This window comes from Anas platyrhynchos, chromosome 11 (genome assembly GCF_047663525.1).
Source record: "Anas platyrhynchos isolate ZD024472 breed Pekin duck chromosome 11, IASCAAS_PekinDuck_T2T, whole genome shotgun sequence".
NCBI classification, from domain to species: Eukaryota; Metazoa; Chordata; class Aves; order Anseriformes; family Anatidae; genus Anas; species Anas platyrhynchos.
Window position 1 is genome coordinate 9,160,538 of NC_092597.1, and position 21,587 is coordinate 9,182,124.

Consider the following 21,587-nt stretch of genomic DNA (forward strand, 5'->3'; position numbering starts at 1 on the left):
AAGCACTAAGCAGCTGTTTGTGAGAATGGGAGTGTCTTGGAGGACAGCCTGTTTTTCCACACTCTTTGCACACAGCCATGAGGTATTTTAAGAATTAACTGTGCAAGTAATGAGAAATGTAACACACAGTGACTCTGTTACTAGGTATTAGCTGACATTCTAATATGCCACTATGCTCTTACACCTCTCAGAAGAGAAAAAAGCTGAGCCCATTAAAATGGTTAGAGCATTTTCTTGTTCTGATTGTTCCAGGGGCCTGGGAACATGGCTATTATAGCTGAAATACGCACATTTTTTTCTGCTAGCACTCAACATTTGTAATATGGCTTATATTATGGCATCACATGCAACTTGATGTCAATCTCTTTAGCAGACAAAGGAGCCAGGTTCCCTAGTTACTTTATATAAGACACTGCTGTAAATGACTTTATCCCTACACAGCGCTTACTATTCATCTGGTGATGCCCATGACCATCAATCTCTGTTGAAGTCCCTCAAAACTAGACACAGTCATTCTTGCTTTCACAGATGACCATGGCTAATATTTCATCTTGTATAGAACAGATTATTTTTTAAGGAAACATTTTAATAGATTCTACTTGCCTCTGTATCAATAAACAATTTCCTCCATGATACTGCCAGATGTTTTTTTCTCTCAATTTTGTTCTTTCAGACTCACTTTTATTATAATCTGACACTTGAACGTTACGAATACCAGCAGAAGTTAGAGGCAAGAGGGATGGAGGGTAAGAAGAGAAGAGAAATCTATTTCTCATTATTTGAATGGAGTCAGTTCGAGAATGGTCAGTGGAGATAAAGTTTACATAATCCTGAGTTGAAGTCTGTATATTGTTACAAATGGACAATCCATGGACAAAAGATATATTCAAAATCATTTCACGTTTAAAATCTAATAGTTCATTGGTTACTAAAAAGCCTTAACTTGCATCTACAACTTGCGAGCTTGTGACAACAGAGTGAGTTTACACGTTAGAAAGCAATCTCCTGTCTTCTTTCTCCCTCGCTTACTTTTTCATTCGTATATTGCACAGCACATGAACTAACCACAAAGTGTACTTCTCATAAAATGTGCCTGCTGCAGATGTTCAGTGAATCACGTCAGAACCTGTTACAGATCCTATCAGTCTTCTCATTGATTGCATCTGAATTTCACATGAACACTGAGTATCAACAGTCATCAAAATATGATTTTAACTACGTACAGGATTACAGTCTAGCCCTGTTTGGTGATATTTATCCAAAGACAGCATGCATGTGAAAGAACTCCCCAAACAGGGCTAAGATTCATTGTCAGAACCAGTGCAATGAACACAGCCAATACCCTTGGGATTTAACAGAGCACAAAAGGAAATAGAATCACTCTCATTTAAATTAGTACCAGCTATTAAAAATACAAAGGGCAAACAGACAGCCTCCATCTGCTTCCTTCACGTCGTGTTATTTGGGTAGCTGCAGACTTACCTTTTGTGATCCAGATGCAGAGCCTTTAAATGAAGTGCGTTTGAAGGAGCCGCTCATCCTCCGTAAGGAACCTGTGAACTTTCCTCCTCTTCCTTTCATAGTTCCCTGGCCTTTACCCTCCATAAGGAACCTAGTACCCCACCACCAAAGAAAACTCTGATTTTAGTCATACAGTCTGAGCCTGAAACCAACAATCATTGAAGTACAGCTTAAATAAAGTCTCACAGATGCATAAAACAAATTCAGAGCCAAGTAATGAGACCCCTGTTCTGATATGCACCCTGTCATAAGTGTTACCAGCCAGAGAGGCAAGTAGAAAAACAAGGCAACGCACTGATACAAACTGCTGTCCCCCTCCCTCTCCTCTCTACCGACTCTATAATCAGGCTTAATGCACACAGCTTCTGCAAGCTATGGTTTTTAATGGACAGAGATTTAATAAATGGTGATTGAAGGTAAATCTACTTTAGAAGCGGCAGCCCGAAAGGTTTTTATTCGTGCAAAGCACAGGGCAGTCAGATGGAAATTATTTTGGTATCAGTAGAAAGGCACATGAGAAGAGCAGATGGTCCTCAGCAGACCATGGGTTAGAGGCTTGGTGGGACACTAAAAGGTAACTGCTGATGGAGAACATGATGACAGTAGACCTAAGGATAAACGAGGCGAGGTTTTAAAAGCAAGCCACCCATAAGAACACAAGTTAGATTCTAATTAATTAGGGCATATGGGTTGTAACAAACAAGGTGTGGCATGTATTATTTTCATAAATGCCTATGGATATCCCAATTCACCTATTTTGTACTATTCAGCCTAAATATGCAGAGTGAAAGCAAAAGGAGGTAATTAGGAAAGATTAAAGAAGGAACAAGGATGGGACAAGGTACTTTAAAAGGCCAGTGAAATTCTTATTGACTAGGAAATCCCTAGCCAGCTCCAGAAAGACTTGCCTTCTCAGACATGAGCGAGGGATCTGTCAGAGAGCATGGTTTAAGAAAGATGAGAGATGAGAGCACAGAGCAATAAGAGAGGCATTTCAGAAACACACAAGGACTGCTGATCTGGCAGTTGCGTCTGTGAACTAAGTAGGAAATATCCATAACCTACAGGAGTTAGTCACACAGTTACACTAGTGATTTATTCTGTTTTTCTAGGTTCAAGTCCTTTGTCTCTCTATAAAGATGAAATGGGTACCAGACAATGGTACCTCTCCAGCTGGTTAGAGGAGACAAAGAAAATTGTGTTGAAAATGTAAACCAAAACTAAGTAAAACTGGAAGAGGATGATGGACTGAGATGCATCAATTTTTCCTGTTCTTGTCAGTTCTGCCATAATGAGGAAACTGACATGGGATGTCCCAGGCCAGGAAAGAAAAGTAGCTGGCTACTTATCATATACTTGAAGCTGTGTTGGGAAATGGGAGAATGCAAGTTCCATTCTTTGCACGTAGATTACATTAGTGCAAATAGTTTGGGGGATCAGATTGGTGGAATGTTGAGTAGAAGGCATGGATGCTAAAAAGGAAGACCACTTTTGTTATCCTTTAACAATTCTTTAAACTATGCAAAAACAAGGAAGGTAAAATGAGCATTTTCAATAAGACTTTTGTCAGCAGCTTGTACATGTCATTGTTTTAAGACACAGCTTGGCTTAAGCAAACAAGACAGGCCTTGAAGCTGTCACATGGAATATAAAAACCTGGTAAGGACAGTAAACTGACAGAGCATAGACCAAAGAACCTTACAGGAAGTAGCGATCAGAGAAGCTACTTTACAAAATAATGCCTTGTAAGTTCCATGTACACCTGCTCTCCAAAATGGCCTCTCCATTATATCTGGTCACTTAGCAGCAAAGCATTGAAATCACCTTAAGTTCTATCAAATCTGACAGGTTTCATGAGCTGACAATATGCCCCTCTTGGATCTAGCATCTTACTCGATAATTATAAACAAAACTGAAAGACATTCAGGTAATAGCTCATGCTTGAAGTCATGGTAGGGAAAACATTTTTATTTTGCATTGTAGTTTCAACAATTCCATCATGAATGGTGTCATGGAACACACACGCAAAAAACAAAATAGTATTTCTTTACAAGTAGCAAAAAGATCTGTCCTGGGATAGGCAACATCTTGTCACACACAGGAACATGACCCCACTGCTGTAGCATAAGGACAGTGCTCTGTTTTGTCTTCCTCACTTGGAAAAGCAGGATTTGAAGTTGTTGGAGCAATTCATTTCAGACTGAGTTCTACAAGTTCCTGGGTAGACCAGCTTGATTGTGTACAAACATTACCTTCAAATCCTACTAAAATGTATTTCAGGGAGCTACCAGCTCTCAAACAATCCTTTTATACTCAGAAATCTCAGAAGTGGGTTTTTTTTTTTTTTTTTTTTTTTTTGAATCTCTCAGCCTCTCCTCATTCTGTCTTATTTTCATGAGCTTAGCATAATTGCATTCCATTTTAAGAAGTCCCTAAGTGCTGGAAGTTAAAATTCACTGGACATTTTTTGCTATAAGTAGACATCATCAGTGTCAAAATAATTTGTAACCCTTCTACTTGGTTTCTTAATGTTCTTCCATTTTCTCACACACTTTTCAGGAAGCAGAAAATCAGAATATGATCCTGTTCTTCCAGATACAATGTAGAATGAAAATAGAGAATTCATTCATTCATTTGGCTGTATTGGATCTGTGATTCTAAGACTTGTCTGAGCTCCCTGTATACTGTTTGTGGTTTATTTTAAGGATCACATTGGATTTTCACATGTTATCAGTACCCAGGAGACCTCCCAAGAGCCTGCTGAAAGCCTACCAACAATCAGTGCAATGCAAGCTGCTGAATACTAGCCCCAGCAGAAAAATCAGGCAACTAAGTTCTGCTGATGTTCTTGTCCCTGCTGTGTTTATGTACTCTTTGGGGGCTGATCCCACTATACTAAGGAAAGAGAAACACGCACCATGCTGGCATTTTCATCAACTCCCGTATTTTAGAAGCACAAGTTTAATTGATTTTCCAAAACAGCTAAGGAAGGCAGTCGCACATTAGGGATCCTGCTAAACACTGTTACCAAAGGTTCCCATTTCTCCTTGGAGTTTTCCACTTCATCAGTTGATCTGATTTAATGGTTTGCGTAGTCTAAATCAGATCTGTGTAATGATCTGGTTTAAATTAGCACTGAGGGAGGAAAGAGTGTTAATCTCCTGCAACAGGATGTGGCTGGCAACGAATGAGAATCTGGCACAGTGGGGAAGTGAAAGACCCTTGAACTGGCTCTGTATCTGAACAATCCATGACAGGAAAGCACGCATTTGTCTATCACCATCAATCTGTCTTTTGAAAAAAAATGGCAAAAAGATTATGAAAAATCCTAAATCGTATGTTCTCACAAGAGAAAAAACTGAGTGCAGACACTCACAATTTGCAAGACCCTTCACCTTCAAGGTCCTTGGCAGCCTGCTCCCTGGAAAGAGCAGTATGCATCCACTCCAAGTACACAAAAGTAACACTCTGTGTTAAGACATATGTACCTACATATCCTACAGATAACTGCACCATGGAAATTTAATCTGTGTACTCATGGATCAAGATCCATCCATCAAATTTCCTATCACCACGTGTTTTTAAAAATGTGAATGGTTTGGTTAAAGAGAGCTGCAATTGTCTCAGCCTACAGAAAATCTGTAAGGGACTAAAACGTTCCCAGTCAGAGTTCATCTATGACATCACATCAGAGAGACGGTTTAAAGAAATGTGATAGATGTAAGGCTTTGACCCACAGTCTACCATACCAGCTGAAATGTTTCCACTGACTTTGGTAGTCCAACTCTTAATACGGAAAGCAGTAGTGCATAATCCGATGAATGTTATTTACATAAACAGACTGGGGTAAGATAGATTGATACAGATTATATCTGTATCAAGACTTAAATGTAAAAGGACTAATAGAATTAGGCCTTGATTTTGTATTTAATACGAGTATTAAAGTAAACGTAAGCTTCTTCCACAGACAATGGGTTTTAAAACAAAACCTAAAAGGACACCTACTTTTTTTTTTGGCATGTGAAATCTTAAGAGTATTCTCTGAAAATAAAAAAGAAAAGGTACTGGTATCCTTTGACATGACTGATACAATAAGAAAATTCAAACAGTCATCTTGAACTAAAAAACAAAACCAAAACCTACATTCCATTTAAGGATTTTCAGTAATTGGGCAAAGAACAAGAGCTGCCGGTATTATGCTCATTGCTGCATAAATGCTGTTCCAAAAGTGTTTACTCCAGGATAGTCATAATTAGTTGTGTTTTTCTACCAAAACCTCCAGACGTGTCCCTACAAGCAAATCCATTTTCTACTTCAACAGGAGTTTTCCTGCATAAGGACATGAGCACATGCCAGGATTGTCTGAAATCACACTGTGGTGCTGCAAGCTACCTATTATTATTTTGAAGCCTTTCAGGGTCTCAGAAGCCCACCTGTTATTCTGTTACAAGGAAGATAAACCTGCTACTCTCCCAATCTGAAAACAAATGGAAACGTCAAAATTACTCTTCAAGATGACTTAATTCTGTTAATCCATTTATATATTCCCTGCAAGTTGTCTGGCTTCAGAGAGACAATTCAGTCATTTAAAATATTTTTGACTTCTAAAAATTCAGCCTCTTCCAATCTGTTGTTGTTTGTGTGTTCCCCTCCCTCACCTCCCTCATTGTAGTACATAAAAAAGCTGCCCAGAAATCAGACTAGCTTCTCAGCGTTTTGCACAATGGACTCCAAAGCAGATGACAGAGAGCCCATTTGGGAAGAGCTGAGCAGAATGAAAGTGGAAAATACTTTATAGCCAAGCTAAAGGAATGAAGCAAGAAGTTTCTTGGCTACTAATGAAGCACTTTGCTTTCCAAATCAGACATCTTTGCCCCTGCAGATTCACTTTTGAAGGACAAACATGAAAACAAAACTGTAAGTAATAAACACACCTTGTTCTGGAGCCTTGCATACTTCAAACAGTAACAAAATGTTTAAAATTTGAAAAACCATTATTGCTTAGTTACACAGGCTTCTCAGTGGACTACTACTGAGACCACATTGCACTACTTTCCCCCACCCCCCCTACACATTCAGATGCACTGGCTGGGTGGGAACCACACAGACCAAAGAAGTAGTACATTACTTTCATGTCATGAAGGGAAAGCTGTGGAACAACTTCTAGGTCTCATTATCAGCCAAAAGAAAAAACATATCCCACTACAATATCACGGTCCATCATAAAATCCACTGCTTTTAGAAAAAACACATTTTCTTCTCCTAAGACTTTTTATACCTTTCCTCTCTCTCTTCATTAAAAACTAAAGAATTTGCTTAAAAAATTTATTACTTCTTCTTTTGAGAATTGCAGAATCTAATGATCGTAAATGCAGCATTGTCCAACATAAATGCAGAACAGGCAGCAGTAACACTCCATAGTAGGGTACAACAAATTAATACCAAACTAAATAGAAATATTTTGAAGTCCAAATGTGAGAGAGATGCTAGGAGATCAAAAAAAAAAAATAATCTTGAACAAGTGCTTTTATCATAGAGCAACTGGTGTTGCTCAGTTCGAAAATCTTTTTCTTTTTAAACAAAAATCGTCTTTGGACAGTTGATAACATCAGGTGCAGAATATAAAGGTGTTTTTCCCCACTATATTCAGGGATATAATTTTTTGTCTTACTATTAAGCTGAGCAAGACCTAAATGAGGGGTGAGTTTGCAGAGTTCAGGGGCAGGTGGAAACTAAAAATCAAAGAAGCCAAACAAAAAATTCCACAGACGTACATTTCCATAGACAAGGGACAAAATACAAAGGTTCTACATTTTCAAGTTCTGAAGAAATTTCAACAATTCATGAAATTCTGACGTTTTTGCTTGGAAGTATGATATTTTTTCTAGGCAAAGTGCATTTCTTTTTTAAAACAACAAAAACAATCATTATTTCGCAAAACAGAGCTTGACATCTTTCTTAGATCAGAGTAACTCCAACTCAAACAATGAGGAGCATATAGAGAACTATACATGGTTTTTAATTTGTTTTTATAGTTTTTTTTACAGAACTCTAAAACTTTCTGTGCACAACATAAGCCATAGTGGGAGCACATTGTCTTTGATTCCCTTTGACAGTTCCCGCTCTAGTTATATACTGAGATACCTAATTATTTTATTTCATTTATAGTTCTTATCTGTTACGCACTTGATTACTACTCTTGATGCTTTTGTTTCTATCCCTGAAATGAAGCACAGACAGAGCATTATTGTTCAGTACTGGTTACTTACCATGAGAATGAGCACACTGTAGGTTCCTGGGGGCTGTTATCTGCTGGGTGAAGAAAAGTCAACGTCTTTTTCTGTGAACTACATCTCCTCATAGCAATGCTGTAATAACCTAGGCAAAAACATATTTGGTTTTAAAATGTCACAATTTACACAGTAAAATTCAGACAGCATGTAACTGACACGTGACATACATAGCACAGAAGTTCCATTCAGTCATTTCCATACTTCAAAAGCTCAGAGGAAGACTGTGAGCTACTTTGTAGCATTCTTCCTTCAGCATTGTCTTATTACCCATTCCAAGAGTCCTAGTTATTTATCAACTCCATCCTCCTCCTCTTGCAAGAAGAAACCATGTTTAAGGTGAAATGAAGGAGATCATGGGACATGTGGAGGAAAGGTAAAGAGACAACCTCTTCCTGTGCCTGCAACATGGTACCTGCATTACCACCCTATTGCTCACAAATTAGAAATAGCCTAAGAACAGACCATCTAAACAACCAAATATATTTCAGTAACCTCACTTCCATAATCTGCCTAGGGAGTAAAACCCACAGAAACCTACCAGTTCTCTTTGTCATGCCACCCTTGGGCACTGACTCATAGAATCACAGAATGGTTTGGGTTGGAAGGAACCTTAAAGAACATGTAGTTCCAACTTACCTACCCGCCAAAAAAAAAACAGATTTATGATGCAATAGGTGAATATTCTGATAAGGAAAAAATATGAACACAAAATAAATTCCATAAAAGTTTCTGTAACAGCAACATTTCTGGTAAAACTACAAGGTTTAACTTTTGCGAGAAAAACAGGAATGTTTTCAAAAAGAGGTTTCAACAAATAAGGAAGCTCTTTCTGTGGAAAAAATAAAAAAATAAAAAAGTGCACTTACATACAATACTTCTCTATCTAGTACACCACCTTCTTCAATGCTATACTGTGGTCTCAAAGAAAGCTAGCGACGTAAATCCACAACATTTCATTGTCCACCGGCACCTAAAGTAAAGGCTGAAAGAGAGATTTTTTCTTACCTAATAATGGAGCACTCAAAAAGATAGTGAAGGAGAAAGATGAAGAAAATAAACCATAAAACTAAGGAAATTAAATACAAGTAAGCTTTGAAGCCTTGAACCTGCATCACTAGGTAGTAGCCCACAAAACTCCACTGATCCGAGGACCGAACAAGTAAGCCTGTAAGCCAGGCAGGAAGAAGCTTGCTGCTTCCCACCTCAAAACGGTACCTACAGCTGGTGACAAAAGCCCACTCCTTGCCCAGGTAAGCAAGGAGGGTCTGCACAGCAGGCAAGCTGGAAATCTGCTCATCTGCAACATACTACCTGATGAAACAAGGCTTTCTAACGTGCTCCATCATTCCTGCAATGAAGGAAGCAATGCCATCAGTTCTACAAAGAGGAAAGGACAGACTTTCATTAGATGCTAATGTTCTCTCATTTGCACTTGGCATTCACTGTGGAATGCCAAACAACTATTTAAAAGTGCCACATCCATTTGGTACCTTTAATGGTAAATATTTCTCAGAGCTCCATCACTGGCAACGCTTGGGTTTCACTGGCAAGCAACACTTTTTTTTTTTTTTTTTTTTTTTTTTAAAGTTATCATCAGCTCCATCTGGTGGGTATTCTGCAGAGTATGTTTTCTTGAACAGAAAGCATAGCATTTTCTGGTATTTTGTGTGTCCTCCCTTTGGGAAGCATTAAAATGTCTAATACTTAATTAATTATATGTTACATTATCATGGGAAAAAAGTCACAGGTCTTCTGAAACTTCCATCTTTATTTGATGTAACACCATTAAGAAAAGGAATTTAATTGGAAACCATAATGTACTGGTATACATAATGAGGTTGGCTGTGATTGTGAAAATTGCTTTTCAAATGAGAAAAATAAACGGAATACATAAAATATATTTGGACTAAATAACAATGGAAACTAATCTAGAGAAGACCTGAAATCTGAATATGCAAAACAGTTTGATATAAAAATAATAAGAACATGAAATAGAGCTTAGCTGCACAATAGAAGCAAATATAAAATACAGAATAGCTTTAGAAGTTATCTGATTCTCAGTTCCTCTCTTCCTGGCCCTGGCCCCAGTCTTCTACGGGACTGATGCCCCAGTTTCTCCATCTGAATAAAAGAAGCAATCATATAAATCTATGCAAAAGCTCTTAACTCAGTGATACCTGTAAAATTATTTGGAGATCTTGGATAGATGAAAGTATGATTCGTGTACGCAAAATGCTTGAGCAAACAGTCCCTACACTTTCACAAGAACATTCTCAACTATATTGACAAGTCCATAGTTCTTCACAGTAATGAGTTTTAAAATGGTGATAAATTTGATCAGAAGTACCTAGCCAACATTAATGAGACTTACTGAAGGGAAAAAAAAAAGTGGTGGTGGGGAACCTCAGTTGAATTGTCAAGGGTGCTCACTTAAGAGGGTCAGCAGTAGTCTATACAAACCAAACGTTTCATTTCAGAATTCATCTAGCACCAGAAGTAAGAACAACAACAGAAGATGAATACAAATACAACAGAATCTATCCTACCTCTGCGTTCTAACTCTAGCACTTAAAGGTCTCTACTGCTGCTAAATTTACAGCTGATACAGTTAGGTAGCACAGCTCTGTAATCTCTCACACGTCAGTGAGCAGTGAATCAGCATCTCCTACACAGTCTTGTCTGGCAGAGCTTAGCACCTCTCATTTATTGCTGATCCTCATTTATTCTCATTGCTTAACCCACTGAGGCCTGTGACACTGGCCTCAAAGCTCCCAAGTTGCAGCTTTACTCTGGGCATTTTCTGACTGTGGTGTTTTACCTTCTGCTGACAGGAATTTGTTAGGAAAAGAAACGTGCTTCAAAGTAGTGGAATCTAATAGAGAGACTGCACAAAGCTACGCAAGAAAAAATCCATTGCTCTCATCTGTCTGCCAAGTGTGAAATAATAAATGTGGCTGTGCTCTTTGCTGCCAACCTGTGCAGAATAATGGGGCAAAATCCGTAAGGTTTTTCCCGATTTCCTGGAACAGGCAACAGGAGTCAGTGTAATGCAAACACTGGAGGAAGACAGGATCAGGCATTCTCACAGGCACCTCATCCCTTTCATCTTCTGCTTAGGACATTAGATCCCGTTCCTTCTCCACAGCGAGAGGTGCCAGGCTAATCACTGGAAACAAAAAACTTCTGGACAGCAACCAACCACTACCAGTAACATCTGGACCTAGCAGCCACCAGCCTGCTATGCCCTCTTACGGTGAGAGACAAATGCAAGTTAGGTGTGACAAATCCACGGCCTGTCTCTCTGGCCAGCAGCAATTACAGAGTTCCCACCTCTACCAGCTCCTTCAGGTTCATGTTCTCTGTTTCTACTAGGAACACTTCTCACAGTAATATATTCCATCTGAACAACTCACGCCACAGGTATCTCCAGAAATCTGACAGAAGATGGTGGATTTTCATTGCTACTTCCTGAATTTCAATGTTACGTTTGTAAGGGGATACATAATGGAGAGGGGACTTCTCTTTTTTATCTTCCCCTTTCACTGTCAATCTCCTAACATTTTCGTGGTTGGGATCACGAGTTAGTCATCTCTTTTTCTCCTGACTACAAAGCCTCAGAGACAGACAAAGACAAAAACTGCTCCAAAAGACATGTGCTAGAGTCAAATGAGCAAACCTGGAAAATCAAAAACTAACAAAATCCAACCTGACCTTGCAGTAATAGGATCACATCAGGATTAGTCTATGTCATAGATTAAGCCCACTGAAGTAAACTAATCTTTTTCCAGTCAGCTAAGACTGTATGTTTACTTGCTAAGCTGGGAAAAACTCATGAGTGCAAAAAGCGTATCTGTTGGAATAGACCATCCAGACTGAGCCTACATCAACAATTAGTGCACTTACTGCTGCACCACTGAACTGACCTTAAAGTGGCTTCAGAGAGCAAGATCTCTTTACACAGTTGCTAAACTACACTGTGTGCATTCACCGAAAAAGCATATCCAAGTCAGCAGAGCACCGTTATATTGAAGGCTCTTACAGACTCTATGAATTCACATTTGGGCAGTCAAACTTTCTGAGCGAAGCAAGCGATTCTGTCTGTCAGCACAAAGCTGTCTTGCAGGCAGTGGAACATCTTCCCTTTGGCCAGCAGAGAAATATTCCATTCAGCCTGCAAGCAACAGGAAGCTCTGAACTGGGGTAGCTCTGAGAAGGAACAGTATACCCACTGTGCTTCTCTGCCCATGAATACAGCAGCTGGTGGCTCTGCATACATGTAACTGCAGATGTACTAGCCCACTCCTCTCCTGCCATTAGTCCCTTCGCACTGAGATCCCCAGAGCACCACACCACAAAATGGGCATTTGTTCCCTGCTTGGTGTCATCAAACTACTTCGTTCCCAGTCAGTAAGAGTAATGGCTTTTGTGCATCTGGGGAATCAGGTACCTCTTCCTCACAGGAATGCCTTTTTCAGTGCATGTACCACACCACTTCTCCAGAAGTCTTTACATATCTTTGGGAGCTGTCCATTTATCATCTCAGTCCAGGCTGCTTACCATCCTTTTGAATACTTCCTTTTCTCCTTCACCTCTGTTAATTAAAATATTTTCCAGGATCTTTATTTTGAATTCTCATCAAAACATCAACATCCGACTGAAAGTGGGCACGGGGAATTAAGACAGAAAGTAAATCCTTTTTTTTTTTTTTTTTTTTGTGGGGGGGGGGGAGGGGGCAGTATTTCCTCACATGCCTGTGGTTTCCTTCTTGTAGGAATGATCACAGCCCAATGCCTCCACGTAATATGGCTAGCAGAGCTGTGCCTGTGAAAACACACTAACCAAGATGCTGATCTGACGTCAGAGATACTGTTTCACTGAAGATAATACTTTAAGTGGGAGCAAAACAAGATTGTGCAAACCTCTGGACAGTCACTACCACAGAAGCACCAGACTGGGTCCCTGCATGGGAGAGTAACCAACTGCCTTTGTGGCAGCACCGCCACCCTACTGCTGCCTGCTTACCCTACACAGCTTGTCTACTTTAACATCCAATTGTTAAAGAGCTCCTGACTCAGAGATAAAGTGAGAAAGCAAACACAGCCGGTCGGTGTTTGTATACATACACATATCCGGTCAATAAATTCCTGCTTTCCAGTCTACTCAAAAAAAACTTTTCCTACCTCTCCTCAAGGAACTTCATCTTAACATGCTACAGGGCAACAGAAGCGCAACAAAAGAAAGTCTTCCATGTTCTATGGCTAGAAGGTATCTTGAGAGAAAATTCATAAATAATGAAGTCCAAGATAAATTTGACATAAGATGAAGAAAATGAATACCAGAGAGTCGTAGTTCACCAAGAAGCAGTGTGTTTTGTGCTGTGCAACAGAACATGTTGCTTTATTTTTTTTTTTCCTTAGCAAGTATCAACAACCTTCTGGGCCCAATCCTACATACCTTACAAGGGTGGAATTTCCCAAGTAAAATTTACCATCATTCAGAAACAAAAGCAGTGCATACTTTAGGACTTAGAGAAGAGTTAAGCATAGACTGGCATTATGCCAGTCCTCAGCATTAGGCTGAATTCCACCTTTAATGAAGTTGGTCTGAACCAGGCTTTTCCAGGATTGGGAGGATTGGGCCCACTGTTAAATTAGAAACTGTTGTTATAGCAATTCATTACAGCTAAGGAATTCTGAGCACACAGACATTTTAAATGAGAACTAACATGGACAAAAGGACAAAATAATGCAAATATGACATGGTTGCGAACCTGTGATGCAGATCCAGTCAACTGACTCCAGTTAGCTCTTTGCATGCACTTACAGAGATCATCTTTGTACTGTGTATGTATAGTACCTAGCTCAACAGGGGCCGTGGCTGAGCTTTCTCAGATGTCAAAAATTATTAAATCGGGAACACCACATGTTGAATTCTTTTTAAAACTAAATCAATTTAGAAAGTAAGTGTACATTGTCATCTGACTTCCTACAAGATTCTACTAAAAAATACTCATAATAAAAGGAGAAAACATTTACAGCAGTAAACGTATTTTTGCATCCATGAACAAGAGTTAAGTTTCCCTAATAAGATTCAGGAAACCGAACACCAAGAATTATCTAGTTGTAACTGAAAAAAAAAATCCCAAACGGAAACTCAGTGATACAGGAACCTTAACCATCAGCATTTTTGCAATTAAAATGTGGTCTTAACTTGATGTAGAGGGTTTTAAACTAGCTGTGATGGAAGCCTGACTACCAGACTGAAATGGGAACAAGACTGAAAGCAGCCATTTGTAGCTTTGAACGTGTACATACGCAAGTACTTCTAATGATTACATCCCTGACTGACTTCATTTTCAGATACTCATCCTGAAGATAAGTGACTCTTTCTTCCTTTGCTTAACTCATGTTTTATCCCAAATATCCATGTTAAATGGATTCTCACAGGAACTATGTTTGCCCACAACTTACTTTTGAATTTTAATTTCCAAACTTGTGCTGTCTGAGGAAAGGATGACTGCACATCTTGATAACCTTAAAACTTGTGTTATTAGCAGAAAACTGTAAAACAAGCAACATTTCTGCCACAAAATCAACATGAAGTTTCAAGTAGAAAGACAATTTGAAGTATTTCCCTTAAACACCCCTGAAACGGGCAGCTAGGGCCACAGAGAGGATGTCTGAGCTGTCTGAGCTGTCTGAGTTATGACATACGTGGCTGCATTAATACTCAGCAAGAGTCCTCACAACTGAAACAGATGTACCCACGGTAGACTAAGGTTTTATCACTGCCACTGAGGTGTTTGGTTTCTATGCACGCTGATAAGCAGGCAGCTGGTGGAGCCATATTCACTTCCTGACTGCTGTGTTTTGTGAGTTATCCAAAACTTCCAAGCTCTCACCTCTATAGCAGAAACAGCAAGGTGTAGGCAGTTTCTTGTCTCAGAGCCACTCAAGGCCTGGCTGGTGGTGAAGCCTGCTGCCAAGCTCCATTTCAGCAGTCACCTAATCAATAAGGAAAACTACTGCATTGATGTAATTTGATTTTTTCATCTTTAATGTAATTTTCATCTTTTAATGTAATTTGATGTATTCATCTTAAAAACAGCATGACAATCTGCTCCTCAGAACAGTACAGCTAACACACCATACCTTACAAAGGTATGGCTGACCTTTCTTGTTTATTTAGGGAGGGGTAATTCTCCTTAGAACTTCCAGGGATGAGTTAGTAGGATCATCGCTAGCATTCTTTGTTTCTGAATTGCCAGAATAGAGGAAGTTCGCATTTTTAATGAAAGCTATTTTGCAATACAACATTTTAAGCAGCTGAGTGGTGTTTAAATCCATACCTACTGTGAGGTACTAGAAAAGTAACAATTTTTAGATGAAACTTTTAGAACTTAATAGTTTGAGAGTTTTGGAGATGGGCAGCAAGGTGGTGATCTATATTGCCTTCAGCAAATTTGTATGACCGCCCAGATCTGCTCTGCTGGGACACTTTCAAGCGCAAACTGGCACAAGAGTGTCTCTTAATTCCCAGTTCCTAAAGCAAACACACTAGAGAACTGCAGAGTTCTTCTCCTTTCCAAAATTATTTGACTATAGTTTCCCATTGTGGTTGGTAAAGTGAGATGAACTGCGAAACATACAGAAATCTATCCCTTTTGTTCAGGTCAAGGAAGACCGAAGATATCATCACAACAGTGCAACAAAAGGAACACCTGTTAGTTCGTTTCAAATCTTTGCCCTGCATTCTGCTTATAAAATGTCATTTTTTATTCATCATCTCTTTCTTTCACTGTCCTGCTTACAAGCAATGTCTAGTCTACAATACTGCTGGTACTAAAGAAACCTGAACTTTGTGTAGCATTTAGCAAGTACATATCAAAAAATACATATGTACGTCTGTACTCTTTCCTCGAGCACATTTCAGATGGCTAAAAATTTACTTTCATTATTCATTTTGAAGCCATGAAAAATAATCCCTCTCTTCTGACAAAAAATTTAAGAAAGAAAGTCTTTATTTAGTTAACAAATTCCTGGTACGTAAGATGCTATTGCATTAAAAGCTCAGATTTAAACTACTTAAGATGAATTCAAGTTCAAGTTTCAGAAGACTGAAGAATTGCAGCTAGCACTATACCATTTGGAAAAAAAAAAAAAGCAGTTTTCATCTCACTTAAACGCAGAGCCATAAAATGAGTTATTTTAGCATCCTGCTTTGCAGAAGACCTTTGACACAAGCAAATGGGCAGTGAAACAATGGTAAAAAAAGAATACCACAGTTGTTTTCTTAGTTGCATACAATCTGCTCATTTTATCTTACAGTTTTGCTTAAAATGAGAAGCACCTACCTTGTCAGATGTCCTGAAAACACCATATCCTTGGGACGTTAGTCAGACATAGCAACATAATGTTTAGTTTAAAATCAAAGTGTTCTCCATAGACCTTAGCATGCAGAGGTTCTTTTAGCTCTGCTGGAGGATGTGCAAACGTCTACTCAGGGTATTAGAAAAAGCTAATTCCTAATTCCCTCTACTAAGCCTGCTTGCTGCTATGGACTACTAGTGGCTTTATTCTTATTAGAGACTTACTGGTTGCCCAAGGTGACAGTGCTGTGTCACAGGTAATCATGAAAGTGATATGGCAAAGGGTTTCTGAAAGTCTAGATTTGAGTAAAAAGATTAAATGATTACGCATGTATGTAGCTTTTTAAGACTAAATTAACAAACAGATAGTAGTGCTTTACTTTTCTAATACCAGCTACCATGCAATAACGTCATATTCCCTTCCCATTCATGTGTCACAACCTGTCATTTGAAGAATCAACAGCAGCAGATTGGAGCAGGCTGACACCATGCCCCATATGGTAGCAATTATAAAAAGAGAAGAAGGTCAAGCCGTGTCAGAAAAGGGAGAGTGCTTACGCTTGTTTTTAGATTTTGGGTGTAAGCCAATAAATCTTTTCTAACCGTTTAACTTAGAACCAGGCTACTTACCAAACAATAGAACAAATCCTTAGAGGGGTTAACACCTGTGACTTCCATCTGCAGCAGGAACAAGAACAATGGTACTGGTTGGAGACATTTTGTTTGATGTTCCTTGCTAGTTTAAAAAGAAACAAATAACTAGCAACATAGCTGTAATCACAACAAATTCTGATGACACAGCTGCAAATGTCATTACTCAGTAACACATTTTCCAAGGCACAGGTGAACACAGACATTGAGTTTAATGGATTTCTCTGATTTCTCTGTCACAAGTTGTTTGTGTTTCTGCAAGGGTAATTAGGTATTTTACACAAATTTTCACAAACATCTGAATGAGGCATTTTTTGTTTAGATGTACCTGTACCATACTGAAGCATGTTATTTAAACAAACTATATCGAGGCATTTGGCATCAGGTAAGGTTGACTAATATGCGCTCACTTGAACTGCCCCATTTCATTGCAGGAGTTGCAGCTGGCTGCCTATCTGCCTTTTCTCCTTGGTGGCCTGTGCTACACATCTCACATAATAGTTTCTCATCTGGATGAATTCATAGGATGCCTTCTAGAAGTCACAAGATCACAGTGTGACTTGGGTTCTCCATGAAGCCAGTTCTGGAGAACAGGCACATATAAAGCTTTTCAGTCCATGACAGACTTCACTACTTCAACTTTGAGATCCTATAAATGATTTCTTGAACTGCCTGTTTACAGGGCTTTACACTCCTGCTTAAGATCAAATTCTAATAGCCTGTTAGGGTATTAAGCTAATAGGGGATGATAATGCTGCCAGGTAGAACAGGACTTAACAGTTCTCTGGTCTTTTGCCCTCATCCTGTCACAGTAGACTGATCAGATTCTAATTCCATTTTCTGGTATACAGTTCAGGTAGATTGTCTTTTGTATTTAATAAGACCTTGGTCCCTCTCTGGTACTTTTGGCTAATATCTGATTAGAAAATGAAAATAATAATTAATATACTGCAAATGGACAGAATTGCATCACAGACTGCAGACAAAGAATTCCATGTAGGAAACACTTCTTAATTTCAGTACGTCTGGTGTTTCAACGTCTTCCAGAAAATTAGAAGATGATGCAAAACCTGTAACTCACAAACCCTACAGCAAAACCTGTAACTCACAATTAACCACCTTCAGTTAGTCCACAGCATTCAACTATTTACTTTTGAAAGTTATAACTACTAGATTGTGCAGCAATTCTGTGTACTGATGTTAACCTTGAGATATTCTCCAATACTTGAATTCCTTATGGTTCCATTAAAGAATACACTCATGTCATAGAAAAACTTGGATGATGTTGATTAAAATGTCATGATGACATTTTAAAAAAAGTTTTCTTCCAATTATTCCAAGCAAGAATCTTGGCAAAAGATTCTAATTCTAAACCATAGCAAAAGAAATAAAGGAAAAAAAAAAAAAAACTGTTCTCATCTTAGTCACTCTTCCCATGCCTTTTCAGTTCCTCCTTCTGGTGTTTTAGCATACTGAAGAGCTCTCAGATATGGAGACCTCTGTGTCATAACAGCAGTAAAGGCCCTTTTCTGTGGAAAGTACCACCATTACTATGAACTACAGTTCCCCTTTTTTGCTTCTTTTTTTCCCTAACAATGTCTCTCAAGGATTTGGTTAAAAACAAGGACTTTATTAAACATACTGAGCACATGAGCCAAAAAAATCATATTCCGAACTGTAGATATGTGATTACTTAAAGAAATCTGTGCAGGATAGAGTGCCAGATAAGAAGCAGCCTCATAAGTAAGCCTTTGCCTTACAAAAAGGCAAAAGAAAATATCAAGTTAATGGACAGATGAATTTTCACAAAGGTGGCAACACAGTTGTAGGAAAGTCCTTGAAGTCTATCAGGTGTGACACTGTCAGTAGCCACTGAGCTGTTGTCTGAAATGTACAGAAAACATACTTTAAGTCTGAAATTACTCTCTGGTCTGCTACTTATGAAGCAATCCTTTTGTTTCCATATCTGGGAAACCACTTACGAGTTTTATGTATAATTCATCAACTTTGTATTTATCAGACTCAGATAAACTATCTTCAGTCCCTTTTCTTGTGCAGTAGAATATGCCAAAGTAAAAGCCAACATAATACAGATTTGTATACTGTTCTAAATTTATGTGGTTTTGGTTGTTCTCTCTGCCCTAAAGTATCTACGGAAGTAATAATGAAAGCAACCAGAAACAAATTTTTAATTAGTTTTTACATTTACACATTCTGGAGATGGCTGTCCCCAGCTGGTTCCTCACCGTCTTCATAAGATGCACGGAGTGCTTCAATTTTCAGCACATTTCTTCCCTGTGCATCCAGCCAAGCTTCACTGCACTGTTCACTTCATCAGGGTCCAGCAGATGGAGCTAGCAAGACACTTGTTTGGCATGGACATGGGAAAGAAACAGCATTTTAACGAGTCATTAGACTAGACCACACTATTTACTTAACTTTACTGAGAAACTACCTGGTAATAGCTTATCTTGTGCAAATCCAATATCCCCCCACCATTTGTTCTTCCCAAAGCAAGATAAAAAGCAGTTTCTTCTCAACACTCCCACTTTAGATCACTGAGTGTATCTCAGTATTTAGCCTATTCCTTTCTCACAGAAGCATGGAAGACAGTGGCAGACTAGAAAAATGCAAGGTGGCTCAGTACTTCAGGCATTTTTTCTTTTCCTGACTAAATTCACAGTTTACCAGGGTCACAAATTCCCTGCTTAAGCAGTTACCAGTCCCAGATGTCAAACTGCAAAAACATGGATCTATCTTCAACTGAAAGGAAAAACAAATTAATGCATTTCATCTAGACCAATCTGACAGCAACTTAAAAAGTAACAGACCTTCAAAGTCAAAGCACATCTTGTTGGCACCCCAGAACAAGACTCAAAGACAACATTAAAATTATAAGAGGAGAAGAAGATTAACAAACTGAACTTGCAAGGAATCCTGATCTGCCTACTGAGGAATGAGACAAAGCTTCTATCACTGAAGAAGCAGCAGCATGTTTTCTGCAAGCTCTTGTTCCCTGGCTGTATCCACAGCTACATTAATCACTTTCTTAGAACGCTGGCTCCCAGCACACTATGTTCCAAAGCAACGGTAGTATCATCTACACTGGTCTTCCACAGAGCTGTTATTAAAGATCATACAGTTTAAAAAAATATAAAATCCTGCTGGATCACTGAACTTTTGCAGTGAGTCTCTACAGACTGGAGATGCAAGCATTCAAAAATATTACTTCCCTCTACCTAACTCAAGTAGGGTTGAGAATGTGTAATAGGTTCATACAGATAATGCAATCCACACAGATGTATTTCCATCTCCCTATGCAGAGCTGACTATAGCCCTGCTCTTCACACTGTTGGATCTTACTGCCCTTTTTGACCTATTCAGCCATACTCCTAGACAGCAGCTACCAAAGTGCAACTATACTAAACAAAGGCTGGAAGACCCAGAGCAAGAATATGCACTGACTGCATGGTCAACTGACTATACATGACTTGCCTCCGGAATTCTTATGATTGCACACAGATAGTGACTGATCCTGACACAGAAGTTTATTTTTCACTGAAACAAGTAAGTGAAATCTTCTGGAGATTTTGTTAAGAATAATTTTCACATAAAATGTTTTAGAAATTGTGCTTTTAGTACAATCAAAATTTTATCAGTTAGTGCAGTGCTTCTTCCACCAACTGAAACAAGAATAATGTAGTTCTGATCAGCTGAGACATAGCTTTTGGATCAGCTGAGACATAGCTTTTGGATACTCATCTGCTTGAGCTGTATGCTGTTAGGCTGTCAGCAACATAACAGGAATTGATGTAGCAAAATCTAGACTATAATAAATGAAGAAGGCATGTAAATGCTATGGAGAACAAGCCGCCGTTCCAACAAAACTTCGTTTTACAGGACCAAAACAAAAATTCTGGCTAGGAACCCACTGTCCCCCTAAAGGGGGCCCTGAGACAAAGAAAACTGTTGAAGCCAGAAAAATACCATTAGCAGTATCTTGTTAGAAAATTAGACTTACAGCTGGTAGTAAGAAACTCTTAAAATTATTAATGTTATTACATTATATTCTGGAAAATACATAAGGATATTTATAGCTACTATAAGAGCTGATTGCTTCACTGCTAACGTAAGGAGTATCCAAAATGGGCATTACATAATGTTGAAATAGAACTAAGTTAGGGATTTCAAGATTTTGACTTAGGCTCTGTTTTTAACTAGCTCAACTTAAAATAAATAAATAAATAAATAAGCTCATTTTTTGGTTTCAGTTAGTGTTCAAAGATTCAGACAATGTCCAGGCACTGCTGGGGATGCTGAAGAAAAACGTAATTCAATAGGTTAAAGATCCCCAGGTCCTCACACTTCTCCCAGCGCATCTGTTAATTCCCAGGAAGGCATTCAGAATGTTCCAGTCCCCAACCTACACCACCAACCCCCCCCCCCCTCAGCTGTTCCTCCTTACCAGAAGGGAAAGCAGGTACCTCATTTCATTTGGACGCAGACTGAGAAGGAAACAGGCGATTCCGAAGCCAAGTACATCTCTAGAGCAAACCTTAGTGGCATAACCACAAGACCTTCTGTCTGAAACCCAGGTCTACCTTTTACTCAGCTACCCACATACCAGCTGTGTTTCTCCGTGTTTTTGTTCTTAAGCTTGTGCAGGGAAGACAAATTTTGAAGTCACCGCATTCCTCACATGCAGGAACAGTTTGGCTCCTATCTGCTGTAAATAGACCCTTCTGCTGTCTGTG

The 21,587-nt window shown here is 38.9% G+C and overlaps 1 protein-coding gene across 10 annotated transcripts in view; it reads right to left on the reverse strand.

Moving 5' to 3' along the window:
- TRPM1 (transient receptor potential cation channel subfamily M member 1) overlaps window positions 1-21,587 on the reverse strand; it is a 128,503-nt gene that overhangs the window by 75,994 nt on the left and 30,922 nt on the right. For 4 of the 10 annotated variants that reach the window (XM_072043535.1, XM_072043529.1, XM_072043530.1 and 1 more), the window contains exons 2-3: window positions 7,791-7,899; window positions 1,483-1,612 (exon numbers count right to left, since the gene is read on the reverse strand). In XM_072043535.1, the coding sequence (XP_071899636.1) occupies window positions 1,483-1,612; window positions 7,791-7,899 (239 nt within the window). Of the gene's footprint in view, window positions 1-1,482; window positions 1,613-7,790; window positions 7,900-8,680; window positions 8,797-16,812; window positions 16,919-19,079; window positions 19,199-21,587 lie in introns of all 10 variants that reach the window. The other 6 variants (XM_072043532.1, XM_072043531.1, XM_072043534.1 and 3 more) reach the window with 6 other exon arrangements.